This window comes from Aphidius gifuensis, linkage group LG2, assembly GCF_014905175.1.
Source record: "Aphidius gifuensis isolate YNYX2018 linkage group LG2, ASM1490517v1, whole genome shotgun sequence".
In the NCBI taxonomy this organism is placed as follows: domain Eukaryota; kingdom Metazoa; phylum Arthropoda; class Insecta; order Hymenoptera; family Braconidae; genus Aphidius; species Aphidius gifuensis.
This window is the reverse complement of record NC_057789.1, coordinates 5,651,495-5,669,914: the sequence shown is the minus strand read 5'-3', so window position 1 is coordinate 5,669,914 and position 18,420 is coordinate 5,651,495. Positions and strand designations below refer to the sequence as shown.

General features: G+C 26.1%; 2 protein-coding genes, 1 long non-coding RNA gene and 1 pseudogene across 11 annotated transcripts in view; 2 read left to right on the top strand and 2 right to left on the bottom strand.

Annotated features, from left to right (window-relative positions):
• The first annotated feature begins 522 nt into the window (after positions 1-522).
• LOC122848637 (protein OPI10 homolog) lies at positions 523-1,915 on the top strand. Its single transcript, XM_044146854.1, has 3 exons — positions 523-785; positions 933-1,062; positions 1,132-1,915. The coding sequence occupies exons 1-3, from the start codon at positions 756-758 to the stop codon at positions 1,554-1,556; spliced, it is 585 nt and encodes a 194-aa protein (XP_044002789.1). The 5' UTR covers positions 523-755; the 3' UTR covers positions 1,557-1,915.
• Positions 1,916-2,953: 1,038 nt separating this feature from the next.
• LOC122848633 (myotubularin-related protein 3) overlaps positions 2,954-18,420 on the top strand; it is a 35,998-nt gene continuing 20,531 nt past the window's right edge. Inside the window, exons 1-9 of one of the 9 annotated variants that reach the window (XM_044146844.1) lie at positions 3,481-4,021; positions 5,314-5,632; positions 5,789-7,106; positions 7,190-7,437; positions 7,508-8,057; positions 8,223-8,327; positions 8,458-8,642; positions 8,726-8,970; positions 9,425-9,873. In XM_044146844.1, the coding sequence (XP_044002779.1) occupies positions 5,325-5,632; positions 5,789-7,106; positions 7,190-7,437; positions 7,508-8,057; positions 8,223-8,327; positions 8,458-8,642; positions 8,726-8,970; positions 9,425-9,477 (3,012 nt within the window). In that variant the 5' untranslated portion in view covers positions 3,481-4,021; positions 5,314-5,324 and the 3' untranslated portion in view covers positions 9,478-9,873. Of the gene's footprint in view, positions 4,022-4,944; positions 5,072-5,313; positions 5,633-5,788; positions 7,107-7,189; positions 7,438-7,507; positions 8,058-8,222; positions 8,328-8,457; positions 8,643-8,725; positions 10,501-18,420 lie in introns of those variants that run through there. The other 8 variants (XM_044146843.1, XM_044146839.1, XM_044146842.1 and 5 more) reach the window with 8 other exon arrangements.
• LOC122848638 lies at positions 11,480-12,175 on the bottom strand. Its single transcript, XR_006373471.1, has 3 exons — positions 11,842-12,175; positions 11,727-11,747; positions 11,480-11,635 (listed from the first exon to the last, which is right to left on the bottom strand). It is a non-coding gene; the product is annotated as an uncharacterized LOC122848638 (long non-coding RNA).
• Positions 16,272-18,184, bottom strand: LOC122848635 (annotated as a pseudogene).

Sequence of the window (18,420 nt, the reverse complement as noted above, 5' to 3'; positions counted from 1 at the left end):
ACTCGAGTCATAGGGTCAGTTGGGATCCAGACTTGTTTATGTGATAAATTCGGTAATTGACCTTGATTATTAATTACTCATTAATTAGTTATTAATAATTTGTTTATATTTTTCAAGAATATATTTCATATAAAATTATATTTTTTTTGTAAAGCGTTGATAATTATTTAATGACTTCTAAAAGCCAAAAGTCTCTTTCCAAATATATCCAGTTAATTTTTACAATCAATTTATATTTCATAAAAAAAAAACAATGCTCAATTATTGAAAAAAAAATATTCAAACATCTTGGTGAGTCTTAATTGTGTATTTAATAATTAATTAATAATGTTTCATATTTATATTTCATTTTTTAGTTGTTAAAAAATAAATTTGTATTTTCGCGGTATTATATTTATAGTTTATTTTATCTACGAATGATGGCAGCAGCTTACAAGCGAGAGAGAAAAAAATATATCCTCCTCTTGCTCCTCCTCTTCCTCCTCCTCATGATCATTATGATTATTCATGATTATTCCAGATTGTTCGACTAGCGTTTGGTTGCTGTTGTGCCGACAGTTTACTGCATGCTATAATTGTCTATTCTAATAATTGCACGTCGAGCAAATAAATTTTTTCTTTTAACGATTATTTATTTGTTAATTTATTTACGAACACGTGGTTTATATTTTGTTTACATTTGACATACTAGTTTATCAGTGAGTTTGTAGTTTTTTTTTTTTTTTTATTTTTTTTTCGTTGTAAATAAAAACAAAATGCTTGGAATTATTGCAACTGGTCGTCTGGTAAGTTGTCATTTTTATCACTGACATTTTTTGGTAGAAACATGGATCATATGTTTTTTATTTATTTTTTTTTTTCTATAATAATAAATTATGAAAGACAAGAAATTAAGGAGTAATTGTTTAATAAATTTTGTATGTTTATTTTAGGTACAAACTGATTTTGTACAAGTTAGTGAAAATAAATTTTTAATAAATGTTCCTGATGCTGATTCAATAAATCATATTGTCGTTTTTTTAACTGGAACAATACCATTTGCTGATGGAATGGGTGGAGCAGGTAATTAATAAATTATAAAATTAATATTAATGTAGAGTATAATGTTAATTTTATATATTTTTTGTTTAGTTTATTTTAGCTGGCCAGATCCAAATGCACCACCAAATTGGCAATTTCTTGGTTATATATCAAATCAAAAACCATCAGCAATATTTAAAATATCAAATTTAAAGAAAAATCATGAATTTGAAAATAGCAAATTGAGTATATTTGGTGAAAAAATATCTCATGTTGCACAAATTGGTATATCTGTTGAGCCATTGAGTGTCATTGAACCACAAGCAGCAGCAGTTGCAACAGCAACATCAAATACATTTATTGATTTTTCACAAAAAATGATAACATCATTTTTAAATTATGTATCTAGTTTTTCGATAACACAAGGACAAATGGTTGTTAATCCAACTGAAAATTTTGTACCATTATCTGTTGTTCAAGGATGGTATGAAACATTTGAAAGAAGATTACAACAAAATCCAAATTTTTGGCGATAAATTAATACAAAGTATTTATTAATTTTTATGTTAAAACAAACTTTTAATTTTATTATTTTTTCCTTAAGGAAAAATAAATTTAAAACTCATAGAAAAAATAATTTTTCTAATATTGTTTTTTTTTTTTTTTATCATTTGTACGTAATTATTATGTAATTAATTTTGCAAAACAAACAATAGTCAGTGAAAACTTGAATAATTAAACAAGTGATATTTGAATGAATGTGATATTCATCATCATCATCACCATCAATTATTTATCCATCAGTTTGTGTCCAATTATTTTTTTTTTTTTAATCACTTGCATCAATTTAATTTTCGTTTAATAAAATAATAAATTCATTTATTATAAAATACAAGTGTATTGTTATTTATTATACTGTCAACAAAAAAAAAAATGAAAAATAATTTTACATAAAACAAAAATTGTATTATCAATTGATTAGCTATTTATTTTTTTTTATTTATAAATAATCACCATTTGTTTATTAAAAATAGTTTTAAAATTTCGCGCTGTTTTTTGCTGGCTAAAATGGCGTTACCAATTTTAGCGGTATAATTTAAATCACTCATATAAATTTTAATAAATAAAACAAGATGAAAAAAAAAAAAGAGTTACTCAAATGATAAAAACAAATGTTTTACAACAATATACATCTTTAAATATTTAACTGTAATATATTTGCAAGTATTCTTATCACTGACGCTCGGTCAACGACAACAACAAGATAAAAATTTATTTGAATTACGTCAAAGACGAGAGAGAGGATAACAACTTTAACAAGTATAAAAAATAAAATAAAAATTATATGTAGATCTACTGGCGCCCTTGCACATGACCCAAACATTCTTGCTTCCTTCTCCTTCTTTTTTTTCATTAATAATAAATATAAATAAATAAATAAATGTACACATGATCCTCTGCTATTTCCGCTAGCTCAACATGCATTTCCACAAAGGGGGTTTGTTATTGGAGTCAAATAATAACATGCACCGGCTGCAATAAGGCCCCACCGACAAAAAAAAACTCATTAAAAAAAAACTACATAATAATTAACAATTAAAACCTACCTAAATATATCAATATTAATTATTAAATATTCTTTTAACAAAATAAAACATTTATCCATTTTTAAATACTAATTAATTAATTAATTATATATTTTCTTATTTTTCTATTCAATAATTAACATTTTGCTAAAAAATTTTTTTGCAAATATGAACAGGGGCATTCAGGGTCGTTTGTACATTCATGAACCTCGATAATATATTATATAAATGTGTATGTGTAAAAAAACAACCAATCAAAAACTTCTAAATACAGTCGCCATATTGAAAAATAAAGATCACCGATTGGCCAGTTAAATTTTCACCACCACAACTTTACATGTCAACTTTATACGTGAATTTTCCTTCGTAACAGCTTTCACGATATATTTTTATCGTGTCGTTTATTAAAAAAATTTTCGCCTACATTGACATTTAAAAAATAAAACACAATGAATATAATTATTTGTCATCGATAAACAGTGCTTTCAAATTAATCAATAATTTACAAATAAATATATCAACAAACTTGATATATTTTTACGAGTAAATTTTGTGTTTTTTTTTTTTTTTTTTTTTATTCAACAAAATTTGTGTTGTGTATGTGTTGTGTATATATATATTTTTCAATATTTTTTCTTCGTCACTCGTACCTTTATTTTCATTAGTCTGTCTTTATATTTTTATTATTATTTATTTTTCGTTTCCCTTTCGAAAAACGTTATATTTTTTTTTTTATATATTATTTTTGTGGTCAGCTATATGTACCAGTGTGTGTGGTACAGACTAACATAAGATAATTTAGCGCATCATGACTAAAAGAATCATAAAATCAAATATATAATAAAACAATTAAAACTTAGGCCTTTTGCAAAATGATGCAAAAAAAAAAAATAATAATAATAAAAAATAAATAAATAAATTGCGTCTGTGTGGATTTCGCGATGAAAACTGGTCTCGTCACTGATATTGTGATTATTGTTAATCATTTGTATTTTAGAAATAATATTTGTTGCCTCACGTGAATGTAGCTGACAAAAAAAAACAATATCAACAAAAACAAAAAACAATTTATAAATATTAACAACAACAACAACGACAGTTGAAGGGCTGGCCCTAGTTTTTTACGACGTAATTCAAATTGTCTGTTGAATAACAGTGAATAATAACAATAATAATAATAAAAACAATGAATTGTGGATAAAATGTTAAACGTTCATGAAGAAAACACGGTGTTCATGGACATTGCCTGAGGTGTCACAACGTCAATTTAATATTTAATCACCAGCTGAAGAAGTTACTGTTAAAAAATATTTAAATAACAACAACACAAGATTAGTTGTTGGTTTTTTTTTTTTTTTTTTTATTATTTTGTTTTGTTTTGGTAGCTGATACTTTGACGACAAGAGTGTGAGTGTGTATGTTGATGACTTGTTTTTTTATTTTATTTATTGTAATATTTATTTATTGTGTTTTAAAGTTAATTTAATGAAAAAAAAAAGAGTAAAATCTGGTCGATATTGTTAGGGGTTTATTTTTGTATATAAAAATATGATAAAAGTTGAATAATTTATTGAAATTTAGGAGGATTTTAGTATTGATAATTTTTTGAAAATAATGTTTATATTTGTTTGATATTTATAATGATGAAAATTGAGACCATTCAACTCTTTTGAGCTCATTGCGTCTTTTGCCTTGAGGCTGAAGGACGATATGGCGATTCGACAAATCACCTCTCGGTTTTCTTAGCAATATTTTATTATTTTCTATTCTCTAGTCTCTATTTTTTATATATTTTATATTCAATTTATTTTTATTGATTTATTTTCAATTACATTAATCCAATTGTCATTTTGTTTTTTTTTCTTTTTTTTTTTTTTTCATTTGATATCACGTTGTATTGACACTTATCAAAATTTATATGTCATTAGGTATTTTTTTCATTATTATATTTTTCTTAGCAATAATATACTTGACAGTGACTTTTGGACTCTGAAATGCAATTTTTTTTTTCATTCTCTTCCTCATATATTTTTGTTATTAAAAATAATTATACCATTGTAGCTGATATTTTATTATTATTCTTTTGAAAAATATTTTTTTTTTTTTTTTCATTATTATAAATGTTGTTATTATTTTTTTAATATTAAACATGATGGTTTGATAAAATACAGATGTGTCCTTGTGAAATATATAATTAGAGACATGTTGACAAATTGCACATAAAATTAATTCATTTATTTATTTTTGTTTATTAATGGGGACTAAAAATAATTCTTTTTTTTCTTTTCTTTTCTTTTTTTTTTCAATAGCAATTTAGAGTGTATATAAAAAAAAACTCTACTAAAAAAAGAGTGAGAAAGAAAGAAAAATATAAACAAAAAAAAAAAGAAAATAGAATAAATATTATTTTGGATAATTTATGACCCTGAGTGATTGTCACGTTTGACAGATATTTATACAAGCCGGTGAGTGATTAAGATAATACGACCTTTGACTACCCAACTGTAATAACTATTGACACTTAATTTATTCATTGTTATTGTCATTATTATTATTTGACACCATATTTAATGTCTATGGAAGAATTTAGCACACCCCTCACAGCCTCCTTTAGCTAGATAAAAGCAAAAAAATATCTATGTCAAGGTCAGTGTGTGAGTTAAAAAAACAATAATCATTTCAAATGTGTGTTTTTTTTTTATTTTAGTTGAGATCGTGATGGAGAGTTCCGAGGAAACAACTAGCCTCCAGTCAATATGTCATCTTCGTGCATCTGAGTTATTTCCAAAGCATGCTCAATTTGAAAATGAGGATCCATCATTAACAGTGCCATTTACACCATTAAGTGGTGAATTTGTTGTTGCACTTGGACGTACATCTGATGGTATATTAGCATTATCAAATTATCGTCTTTATTTACAATTGAGCCAGGCATGTTATAATATACCACTTGGTCTTATTGAACAACTTGAAGTTAAGGAAATTTTTTACTTACATATTGGCTGTAAAGATGCACGTTCAGTAAGGTAATTGTTAAATTTATTTAAAAAATATAATGAAAAATTGGTTTAAATATTAAACATTGGTACCAATTTTAATAACAATTAAATATAAATATATATATGTACATGTAATTTAAATAATTAATGTTAAATAATTTTGTTTTTAAAAAATAAAAATAGCTGTGCATTTACAACAAATGAACATTGCTTAGAATGGTTTAAACGTCTTCACAAAGTAACATATCCACGTAAAAGTATTGAAGATATATTTGCATTTGGTTATTATGCATGGTCAATTGAAGAGGGTAAATCAACATATCCACGTCTTGGTAAATTAAATACAACTTATTCAACAACATTTAATTCAGAAGTTGAACGTATGAAATTTAATTTACATGGTTCATGGCGTATTAGTCAAATGAATAAAGATTATCGTATTTGTCCATCATATCCACCACAATTATTAGTACCAGCATGTATTAATGATGAAACACTTGAGGCTGTTGCTAAATTTCGTAGTTCACGTAGAATACCAGCAATAGTATGGCGACATACTGGTAATGGTGCTGTTATTGCACGTAGTAGTCAACCAGAAGTTGGTTGGCTTGGTTGGCGTAGTGATGAAGATGAAGAATTATTAAAAGCATTATCAGCAGCATGTTCATATGATCGTGGTGAATCAACAATGATTGATACACATATTACAACAAATGATGTACAACAAATTGATGAAACAATTATAACAACAAATAATAAAAAAAAAGTATTAATTGTTGATGCACGTTCATATACAACAGCTGTTGCAAATAGAGCACGTGGTGGTGGTTGTGAATGTCCAGATTATTATCCAACATGTGATATACAATTTATGAATCTTCCAAATATACATTCAATTAGAAAAAGTTTTCATTCAGTAAGACAGCTATGTGCATCTGATGCTGATCAACCAAATTGGCTAAGTTTATTAGAAGGTACAAGATGGCTACAACATATGTCAGGTTTATTACGTGCTGCTGTAACTGTTGCATCGGCAATTGAACGTGATGGTAGACCAGTACTTGTACATTGTAGTGATGGATGGGATAGAACACCACAAATTGTTGCATTAGCACAAATATTATTGGATCCATATTATCGTACAATGGAAGGTTTTCAAATATTATGTGAACGTGAATGGCTTGATTTTGGACATAAATTTGCTGATCGTTGTGGACAAACTGTTGGATGTGAAGATCCAAATGAAAGATGTCCAGTATTTTTACAATGGCTTGATTGTGTACATCAATTAATACGTCAATTTCAATGCAGTTTTCAAATGTCATCAGCATATATTGTTAAACTTGCACAACATACATATTCACAATTATTTGGTACATTTTTGTGTAATACAAGACAAGAAAGATTACATTTATCAATTAGAGAACGTACATTTTCAGTATGGAAATTTTTAAATTCATCATCATTTTTAAATCATTTATATTCACCAACTAAAAATCAGGTAATTTCTTATTTATTTTATTTTATTTAAAAAAAATATATATGCTCAATTAATATTTATCTTTTTTTTTTTTGTGTCAATAGATATTATGGCCAAGTTGTAATGTACGTGATCTTGTTTTGTGGTCTGAAGTTTATCTTGGTTCAATGGACATTTCACCAAAACCAGATAAACAACGTGTTTCATCACTTATTGACATTGAAACAAGTGAAAATGAAGAGCCACAAGGACAAATGACTAAAACACGTTCATATGGTGATTTAATACATGCACCAGATCATCTAGTTTATCTTCATCGCAGACTAAGTGATCCCAGTATTTCAATTGAAAAGTAATATAATTTATCAACATAATAATAATATAATAATAATAATAATTAATAATATAATTTATTTCAACAGAAAATTCGACTCGACAAATATCGATAACGAATCAGATAAGACTGAAGATGATGATGATGATGATAATACAGATGAAAAAATTAATGCAATTGAAGAATCATGTACTGATATTGATTCAAGAAAAAATTCATATAATATTAATCAAAAAATTAATGATATATCAGCAAATCCATCAGTTGATAGTTCAACAGATACATTGATACCTAATAGTGAACCAGCATCAATAACAAAAGATGAAGTTGACACAATACAAAAACCAAATGAACCAGCTGACAATACAAATTCTTGTCTAGATAATAATGGTATTGTTAATCGTGGTGGTACATGTATTTGTAATCGTTTTCAACATGAAGAAAGTGATGTTAGTGAAACAAGTATACCAATTGTATCAAGAACACCAAGTAGTATTTGTCCAGCATCACCAACACATCAAGATATTATTATTGATAATCCATCTGACAGTATTGATGATGTTGATGGACTGCCAGTTATTCATTGTGATGTACAGTTACGTGTTCAACAAATCATCGTTGAGCATAAGGTTAGAAAGGTGTGACCTGATCCAAAGATTAAAAAAAAAAAAAAATCAACAATATTTATCTATTTAATCTTGATTGATGGTGTTTTTTTTTTCTTTTCCCTTTTTTTTTTTAATTTTATTTTGAAAAAATTAACCTTATTCGTGTTTTTTTGGATTTTTTTGTGTGATTAACAGGTCAAAGAGGAGGCATTGAGGAAAGAGCTGCACACAACACGGCTGGCTTTGATTAAACAAGTATGCAACATTCACAGTGCAGATACTGATCGTATTGATGATATTGTGAGTTTTATTTTTTTAATGCTTAATTTGTTTTTTGTTTTAATATTTCATTGTTTTAACAAGTGTTTTTTTTTTTTTTTCCTTTATATGGTATAAATTCTAATTTGGTAATGTTGATTTAATTTAACAGGGATCATTGCCTGATTCAGTGGGTAGTGTTGGTGATCATGGAGAATCTTTACCATCTGAAATGTCATGGGAAGCTGTTGAGGAGCTTGGTCCAGCACCAACACTCTGGGTACCAGATCATGCTGTTAATCGTTGTATGGGTTGTGATACAGAATTTTGGCTTGGTCGACGCAAACATCATTGCAGGTATAATAATATTTATCAAGTATTTAAAAAAAATTAAAATTAAACAGTTTAACAAATGTTTTTTTATTTAAAAATAATTACAGATGCTGTGGTAGAATATTTTGTGCTGATTGTTCTGAAAATTCAACGCTTTTACCAAGTGAACAACTTAATAATCCAATTAGGGTTTGTAGTGAATGTTTTTCTCGATTGCATCATCATACAAGTCCATGTCAATGTGCACGAAATATAATTAAAAATCAAGATAATGATATAACAGAAAAAACAACAATAACAATAGCATCAACAACCGTAACACCAACTACTCCAACAACATTAACAACAACAATAACAACAACAACAACTACAACAACAAATAATAATACAGATTTAACATCACTACTATGTCCAAGATTAAAAATTATTTCAGTATCAAAAGAAGGCTGCGCTGAGGCTTCATTACAAGCAAATCAGCAAAAATCACAACCGTCCACGGTGACGAGCCAGGCAGTCAATTAAAAAAAAAATTAATAATTTTACTTATTTATAATAAAAAAAATATATATATTAAATAATGGACTTGGCAATTTAATGGACGTTGACATGATAATTTTAAAAGCTAAAAAAAATTAACGAAACGAATCCCAGCTCCCCTCGGTGTTGTTCCACGATCCTCGAATTTATACAACAAATTTGTAAACAAAAAAATATAGCTATATTATATATATATTTATGAGAACGCGCACTGAAAGATGAAGAAAAATTAAACGAGTAGGCTGACGCAGAGTAATTTAATATTTATTTAAAAAAAGTTATTGATAATATTTCTACGAAAATTATTGTCGGTGCGAGATAAAATTGTAATGTCGTTGAGATTAATTAATGAGAGGTCAATGAAAGAATTTTATTGTGTTTGGTATATCAGTATACGAGATTGTAAATATCTTGATTAACGTGCGAAGACTATTATGATAATAATACAAAAAAAAAAAAAAATAAATAAAACAATTATTAATAAAATTATGCCTTACGCACGTGACTCAAGAAATAAATGCGATTTATTTGTTAGGCTGTGACAGACGTCTCGTTACCGGGCACGTTTATGATTGGACTGATGCAATGGTTTTTAAAAAATTATAATTAATTGGCTGCCCGGTTTATGTTTACGTAAAAATATTTTATTGTATTTATATATTGTCACAGTATAAAAAAGAAAAGTATTGGTATTATTTTATGTTCAATAAACATAAACAAATCAGAAATATCAATATTTGGTAGTCATTTTAAAAATTTAAAAAACAAAACGAAATCGTACTTTTCTTCTTAATTATTAAGAAAAAAATCTTTAATTATAAACAAAAAAAAAAACTAAATAAAGTATTGTTTGATAAATTTTATTTTAGTGATATTTTTAAAAAAAGAAAAAAAAAAATTATGAAAAATACCAAAATATTATATTCACATAAAATGAAGAAAAAATAATAAAAAAAAAAAATATCCAACATTTATAGTTATTGTGATTCTCGACTTTGAGTCAACGGTGTTGTTGTTATTATAATTATTATTATATTATATTTATAATTGTAATTTAAAAAAAAAAAAAAAAAAACATTTTTTTTAATGAATCAAATTGGCCCGGCATCATCGAGCCTGTCGCGAGACATGTATATAATGTATTAATTCAGTTTAAATATCCTTGCGAACAACTAACCCATTTATTTCTGGGAAAAGCAAAACATATTTTACAAAAAATAAAAAAAACCCGACAAAATAAAGTTTCATTCCGATTTTGAATATAAAAAATAAACTAATTTAAAAAAAAAGTCAAGCAAAAACTTATACCCAGCTGGAATGAAATAAAAATCAAACGTTATTATATTGTCAATATGTTGATTATTTATTTTAATATTATTATCGCATAATTTATTCCTTTTATTTTAATAAAAAAAAAAACAAAATATTGTCCTTAAAAATACAAACATGTGCATAAATATATTTTTTTTCTTTTTCTTTTAGCATTAAAAAAAAGTGTAGTTGAATTGTGAAGTGACGAGACATTTTTCAATAACAAAGTTGCATTTTTTAGCATATTACTTGTATCTTTGGTATCATCAGCTTTTTGAAATTGGATTAAAATAACAAGATACGTCGTATCAGCACCAAGCATCTAAAAATTATTATTTATTATTTTTTTTCTAAATTCTGAAGCATAAGTGTGTTTAATCGAAATTGGACCAATACTCGAAAAAGCAGCTTAGGAAAGTTGTACTAAAGCTGCTGAAGAAGAGACAACTTACAATTGAATGTACTGAGAATTTATGTTGGAAATAATAATATAAATTATGTTGGAATTAATAATATATATTTGTCATAAACATTTTATTAGAGATAGCAATAACTAGCTGATTTACGTAGCTTTGCTAAATTCAACTTACGTTTCACAACTATCTAGTTCTTGTAATGTTAATTTACCAAGTGTCATTGATTCTAAAGTTATAATTCATTGAACACAAGTACAACAACAAATAATAATCAATGCCTGTTATTGTTGACAAATACATTTTATACGTCTTTGCATATTGAGACAAAAAAAAAAAAAAAAAAGTTAAATAATTAATAAACCTAACCTCAATCTTTTGTTTGTTAAATTCGAGACATTTCTAGAAGTGCATTGTGGTTTCATTGCAAAATTTATTAATCAATTAAGTTTGTCAAATAAATTAATCCAACTTTAGTCAATTAGTTTTTCATTGAATAAAATATATTCAAGTTGAAAATTAATCTAGATAATAATAATAATTTAAAAAATAAAATTCACCATGACCACGTGTATAAAATAAAATTAATAAAAAGGTAAATTCAATGAATAAAACTTTATTTTTTTTTCATTTTTAATTAGTCAATTGTTTTCATATTTTTATTGAATTAGGAAATTACATAACTTATTAATGATCAGGTATCTTTTTTTCCAAGATAATTACTTGTTTTCTTTTTCACGTTCCATTCTGTACCTTCTGTAACAGACAAAACCAAACAAAAAAATTAATACAGAATTCTTTTTTTTTTTTTTCTTACATTTTATTTAAAAGAAAATTCAATAATTACTCTTCCAATCTGGCTTGTCCTCTGTAACAGACAAAACAAAACAAAAAAAAATTAATATGTAATTTTTTTTTTTTTCACACTTTTTATTTAAAAAAAAAAAAATCAATATAATTACCTCTTTTCTACATGATCCAAGTACCAGCTTACTAGAGAGCACCCCCCAATTATCCCGATGATGACGACATGAGGTAAATAAGATTTTCGTGGAAGAGAATTTCTGTTCATTGTCAGTCAGAGTTGTACTTAGATTTGTTATAAGTTTGTTAATTGTTATAGATAAGTATAACAGTCAGAGTTGGTCAGAGTTATCAATCAGAATGACAACAGTCAGCAGTGGTCAGCAGCAGTCACAAGCAGTCAGCAGAATGAAATCAAGTTACAAGACACAAATGAAATAAGAAATTTAGAGAGAGTGAAACCTCAAACCAGCATGGAGCACCTGCATTCACAGTGCAAATTTTATACAATTTAGGGCTTTTTTTTGCCATTGATAGCGCTTGTAAAATTTTTTTATATGTCATAAACATTTTTATTGAGATAGAAATAACTAACTGATTTACGTAGCTTTGCTAAATTCGTTTTACCACAGCTATCTAGTTTTTATAATGTTAATTTACCAAGTGTCATTGATTCTGAAGTTTATTGGACACAAGTACAACAACAAATAATAATCAATGCTTGTTATTGTTGATAAATACATTTTATATACGTTTTTGTCTATTGATACAAAAAAAAAAAAAAAAGTAAATAATTGATAAACTTAACCTCAATCTTTTGTTCGTTAATTCAAGACCTTTCTAGAAGTGCATTGTGGTTTCTTTGCAAAATTTATTAATCAATTAAGTTGGTCAAATAAATTAATCCAACTTTAGTCAATTAGTTTTTCATTAAATAAAATATATTCAAGTTGAATATCGATCTAGATAATAATAATAATCAAAAAAATAAAATTCATCATAACCACGTGTACCTATAAAATAAAATTAATAAAAAGGCAAATCCAATGAATAAAATTTTTTTTTTTTATTAAATTAAATTTTAAATTACTTTTTTTTTTCAGATTGCATTCTGTACTCTCTGTAACAGACAAAACCAAACAAAAAAATTAATACAGAATTCTTTTTTTTTTTTTTCTTACATTTTATTTAAAAGAAAATTTAATAATTACTCGTGCCTTTTAGCTTCTACCCTGTAACAGACAAAACAAAACAAAAAATATAATACGTAATTTCTTTTTTTTTTCACATTTCTTATCTAAAAAAAAATCAATAATACCTCTTCATCACCTTATCCAGGTACCAGTTTACTAGACTGCACCCCCCAATTGACCCAACGATGATGAAAGAGGTCTTATACAAATCTAGGAGACCAGGATCCATCTTCATTATCAGTCAGAGTTGTACTTAGATTTGTTATAAGTTTGTCAATTGTTATAAGTATAACAGTCAGAGTTGGTCAGAGTTATCAATCAGAATGACAGCAGTCAGCAGTGGTCAGCAGAATGAAAGCAAATGAAAATATGAAATAGAGCAAAATAGAGAGTGAAACCAGCACCCGCACCCGTATTCACAGGGCAAATTTTATACAATTTAGGGCTTCTTTTTGTCATTGATGGCGCTTGTTAAATTTTTTTTATGTCATAAACATTTTATTAGAGATAGAAATAACTACTTAACTGATTTACGTAGCTTTGCTAAATTCAACTTACGTTTTACCACAGCTATCTAGTTTTTATCAGTTTTTATAATGTTAATTTACCAAGTGTCATTGATTCTGAAGTTTATTGGACACAAGTACAACAACAAATAATAATCAATGCCTGTTATTGTTGATTTTATATACGTTTTTTTATATTGAGACAAAAAAAGTTAAATAATTAATAAACCTAACCTCAATCTTTTGTTTGTTAAATTCAAGACATTTCTAGCAGTGCATTGTGGTTCCTTTGCAAAATTGATTAAACAATCAAGTTGGTGTCAAATAAATTAATTTAACTTCAGTCAGTTAGTTTTTCATTAAATAAAATATATTCAAGTTGAAAATTTATCTAGATAATAATAATAATCTAAAAAATCAATTCATCATAACCACGTGTATAAAATGAAATTAATAAAAAGGCAAATCCAATGAATAAAATTTTTTTTTTTTTTCATTTTTAATTAGTCAAATGTTTTCATATTTTTATTGAATTAAATTACATAACTTATTAATGATCAGGTATCTTTTTTTCCAAGATAATACTTGTTTCCTTCTTCACGTTCCATTCTGTACCTTCTGTAACAGACAAAACCAAACAAAAAAATTAATACAGAATTCTTTTTTTTTTTTTTCTTACATTTTATTTAAAAGAAAATTCAATAATTACTCTTCCAATCTGGCTTGTCCTCTGTAACACACAAAACAAAACAAAAAAAATTAATACGTAATTTCGTTTTTTTTACATTTTTTATTTAAAAAAAAAAAAATCAATAATTACCTCTTCATCACCTTATCCAGGTACCAGTTTACTAGACTGCACCCCCCAGTTGACCCAACGACGAAGATAGACATCCTATACAATTCTAGGAGAACAGGATCCGTCTTCATTATCAGTCAGAGTTGTACTTAGATTTGTTATAAGTTTGTCAATTGTTATAAGTATAACAGTTAGAGTTGGTCAGAGTTATCAATCAGAATGACAGCAGTCAGCAGTGGTCAGCAGAATGAAATCAAATGAAATAGCTGAAATCCTGAAATAGAGCAAAATAGAGAGTGAAACCAGCACCCGCACCCGTATTCACAGGGCAAATTTTATACAATTTAGGGCTTCTTTTTACCATTGATGGCACTTGTTAAATTTTTTTTATATGTCATAAACATTTTATTAGAGATAGAAATAACTAACTGATTTACTGTGATTTACGTAGCTTTGCTAAATTCAACTTACGTTTTACCACAGCTATCTAGTTTTTATCAGTTTTTATAATGTTAATTTACCAAGTGTCATTGAACACAAGTACAACAACAAATAATAATCAATACCTGTTATTGTTGATTTTATATACGTTTTTTTATAATGAGACAAAAAAAAAAAAAAGTTAAATAATTAATAAACCTAACCTCAATCTTTTGTTTGTTAAATTCGAGACATTTCTAGAAGTGCATTGTGGTTTCTTTGCAAAATTTATTAATCAATTAAGTTGGTCAAATAAATTAATCCAACTTTAGTGAATTAGTTTTTCATTAAATAAAATATATTCAAGTTGAAAATTAATCTAGATAATAATAATAATCTAAAAAATCAAATTCATCATAACCACGTGTATAAAATAAAATTAATAAAAAGGCAAACCCAATGAATAAAATTTTTTTTTTTTATTAAATTAAATTACATAATTTTTTAATGATAAGGTAATTTTTTTTTCAATATAATAATTACTTTTTTTTTTCAAATGCCATTCTGTACTCTCTGTAACAGACAAAACCAAACAAAAAAATTAATACAGAATTCTTTTTTTTTTTTTCTTACATTTTATTTAAAAGAAAATTTAATAATTACTCGTTCATTTTAGCTTCTTCCCTGTAACAGACAAAATAAAACAAAACAATTAATACGTAATTTCTTTTTTTTTTTCACATTTCTTATTTAAAAAAAAAAAAAATCAATATAATTACTTCTTTTCTATGCGATCAAAGTACCAGTTTACTACACTGCACCCCCCCATTGTCCCAACGGCGATGAAAAAGATCTTCCACAAATTTCGGACACCAGGATCCATCTTCGTTATCAGTCAGAGTTGTACTTAGATTTGTTATAAGTTTGTCAATTGTTATAAGTATAACAGTCAGAGTTGGTCAGAGTTATCAATCAGAATAACAGCAGTCAGCAGTGGTCAGCAGTAGTCAGCAGAATGAAATCAAATGAAATTGAATGAAATACATAAAGTACATATGTAGAGAGTGAAACCAGCACCCGCACCGTTGCAACTGGATGATTAGGGGTGCGTTTAAAAGTAACTCTGTAAATATTATTGTTATTTTATGCAAATGAATATTTGAATCTCTATTTACAAAAGTTGATTTGAGTTGATTTTATACATTAATTAATAATTAATTAATTAAATGATGGTAGGGTAAATTTATTTATTAATTTTTTTTTTGTTCGTATCGTTATAATAAATACTAATCTCGGTGTAAATATTTCGCCCCCCAATTATCCGCTTTATTTAAATATTTGCCTTTTTTAAATATCCTTTCGAAAAACCAAGCCATTTATTTCTGGGAAAAACAAAACATATTTTACAAAAAATAAAAAAAAAAAACCAGACAAAATAATGTTTCATTCCGATTTTGAATATAAAAAATAAACTAATTTAAAAAAATAAGTCAAGCAAAAACGTATACCCAGCTGGAATAAAATAAAAATCAAATACGTTATTATATTGTCAATGTGTTGATTATTTATTTTAATTATTATCTCATAATTTATTCCTTTTATTTTAATAAAAAAAAACAAAATATTATCCTTAAAAATACAAACATGTACATAAATATATATATATATATTTTTTCTTTTAGCATTAAAAAGTTCTCAGTGCAGTTGAATTGTGAAGTGACGAGACATTTCTCAATAATAAAGTTGCATTTTTTAGCATATTACTTGTGTCTTTGGTATCATCAGCTTTTTGAAATTGGATTAAAATAACAAGATACGTCGTAACAGCACCAGCCATCTAAAAATTATTATTTATTTCAAATAAATTATTTGATAAATTTTTTAAATTGTTTTTTCATTTTAAATAAACTTACAGATGTAACTAATCCACGATCCAATGAAAATAATCCACAAGCTGTAAAATCTAATGGTCTGTGTATTAATTGAAGTGAAAAATATTCAAGTTGTTTACAAATTTCTGAATACCATGTTGTACTTAATAATTGGCTAACAAGAATTACTGTTTTTTTTATTTGTTGTTGTTGTTGCATAGCATGGTTGAACAACCATTAACATTCTAAATACATGAAGAGCACACCAAAGTAATTGTACACTTATAAAAAGCATTTCACGATCTGAATTTGCTTCCATCATCAAAAAATATGGTGTTATTATCAAATGAAGGAGACAAGTTATTGCAACAACAAGAATTGGTAAACCAAATGCTTTATTTATCAATATATTCGTGTCACACAATGATGAATGAACTGTTATTAATTGTGATATTGATTCAACCATATCACGAGTTTCTATTTATACAAAACAAAAATAATATTATTTTTATTAATAATTTATTATTAAAATTAAAAATATAATTACCATCTCCATCACTAGTTATCCAGTCAGACATTTTTGTTGTTCTAATAGCTCTTCCAACATTTCTTGTTTCATTATCTGATCTCAAGTATCCAGCTAATTTACTTTGTTCTCTTGTTTCTCTTATTAAATGAAAATTTGTTTTCATCATTTTTTTACTGTATTTCAGTAGACTCTCTAAATTTTTATTAAGCCTTAAAAAACGTTCATTTAAATTATAAGTTGCAACTGTATATTGTATTTCAATCATCATCGCTTGAATATATAAAAAATATATTGGTGAATAATTAATTGGTCCTTTATCAGGCATTTTTCTTTTTAATTTTGCTTGTCGATTCCAAGAATATACATCAAGACATGATATAAATATTAAATATGATAAAGCACAAGCTGTTAATATTATTGCAAATTTTTTTGTTTTTCTTGGTGTTATATAACTTAATTTTTCATCAGCCTAAAATTTTGTATTTTTAAATTTTTCATTTGTTATTTATTCAAAGAGAATATTATGATACTCACTTCACTAAGACGTGTCATAATTTCTTGTATATATTTCCATCTAAATGGTGCACCAAGTACACCAACAGCTGCCAATAATGCAACAGCAAAAACATCACCAATTGTAACATTTAATGCAGTTTGATGTTTTAATCTTGTACTGTTGACCCAACCATCTCTCAGGTCTCTGTGAAGACCATATATCTCAGCTCCAATAAATAATAATAACAGACAAACACTATCAAAAAAAAGATAAAACAAAATAATTAATTATTTTTTTTTTTATTAAATTAGTTTTTGGTCTCACCCGTAAATAATGTCAATTGTATAAATACGACCAATGTATTTTCCAAATGCTTGTGATAAAAATCTGACTGGTAAAAGTCCTAGACCTTTGCTCAAATGATAAATTGGAAATAATCCTTGATAAATATCTGATGTTATTGGCTTCGTCATGGTTACTTGTGTCTTATTGCCACGATTTTTTCCACTGACTGAGAATCCTGCAATATTTTTTTCATTGTCATCACAAGTGTCCTTTCAATTGACATATTTATTTTTATTATTTTTAATGATCCACTCACTTGGTCTAGGCATTCTAGCATCCCAAGACATCTATACTCAATCGATTGACAAAATAATAATAAAAATAATGGAAAAATACAAAAATTATTTGTTTTTTAAGATTATATTTTTATAGAATTTTATTTAACTCAAGTTGTTCGTATGAAATCAATGAATAAACTGAATTTTATCAAAACAAAAATAATAAAAAAAAAAGATGACACTTTCTATTATCATTGTCATCATTGTGTTGAATAAAAAATGTAATGTTTTTTGCATTATTTTAATCCATTTTATGATCTCAAGAGGGTTGTGTAAAAATTGTTTACACAATATGAACGC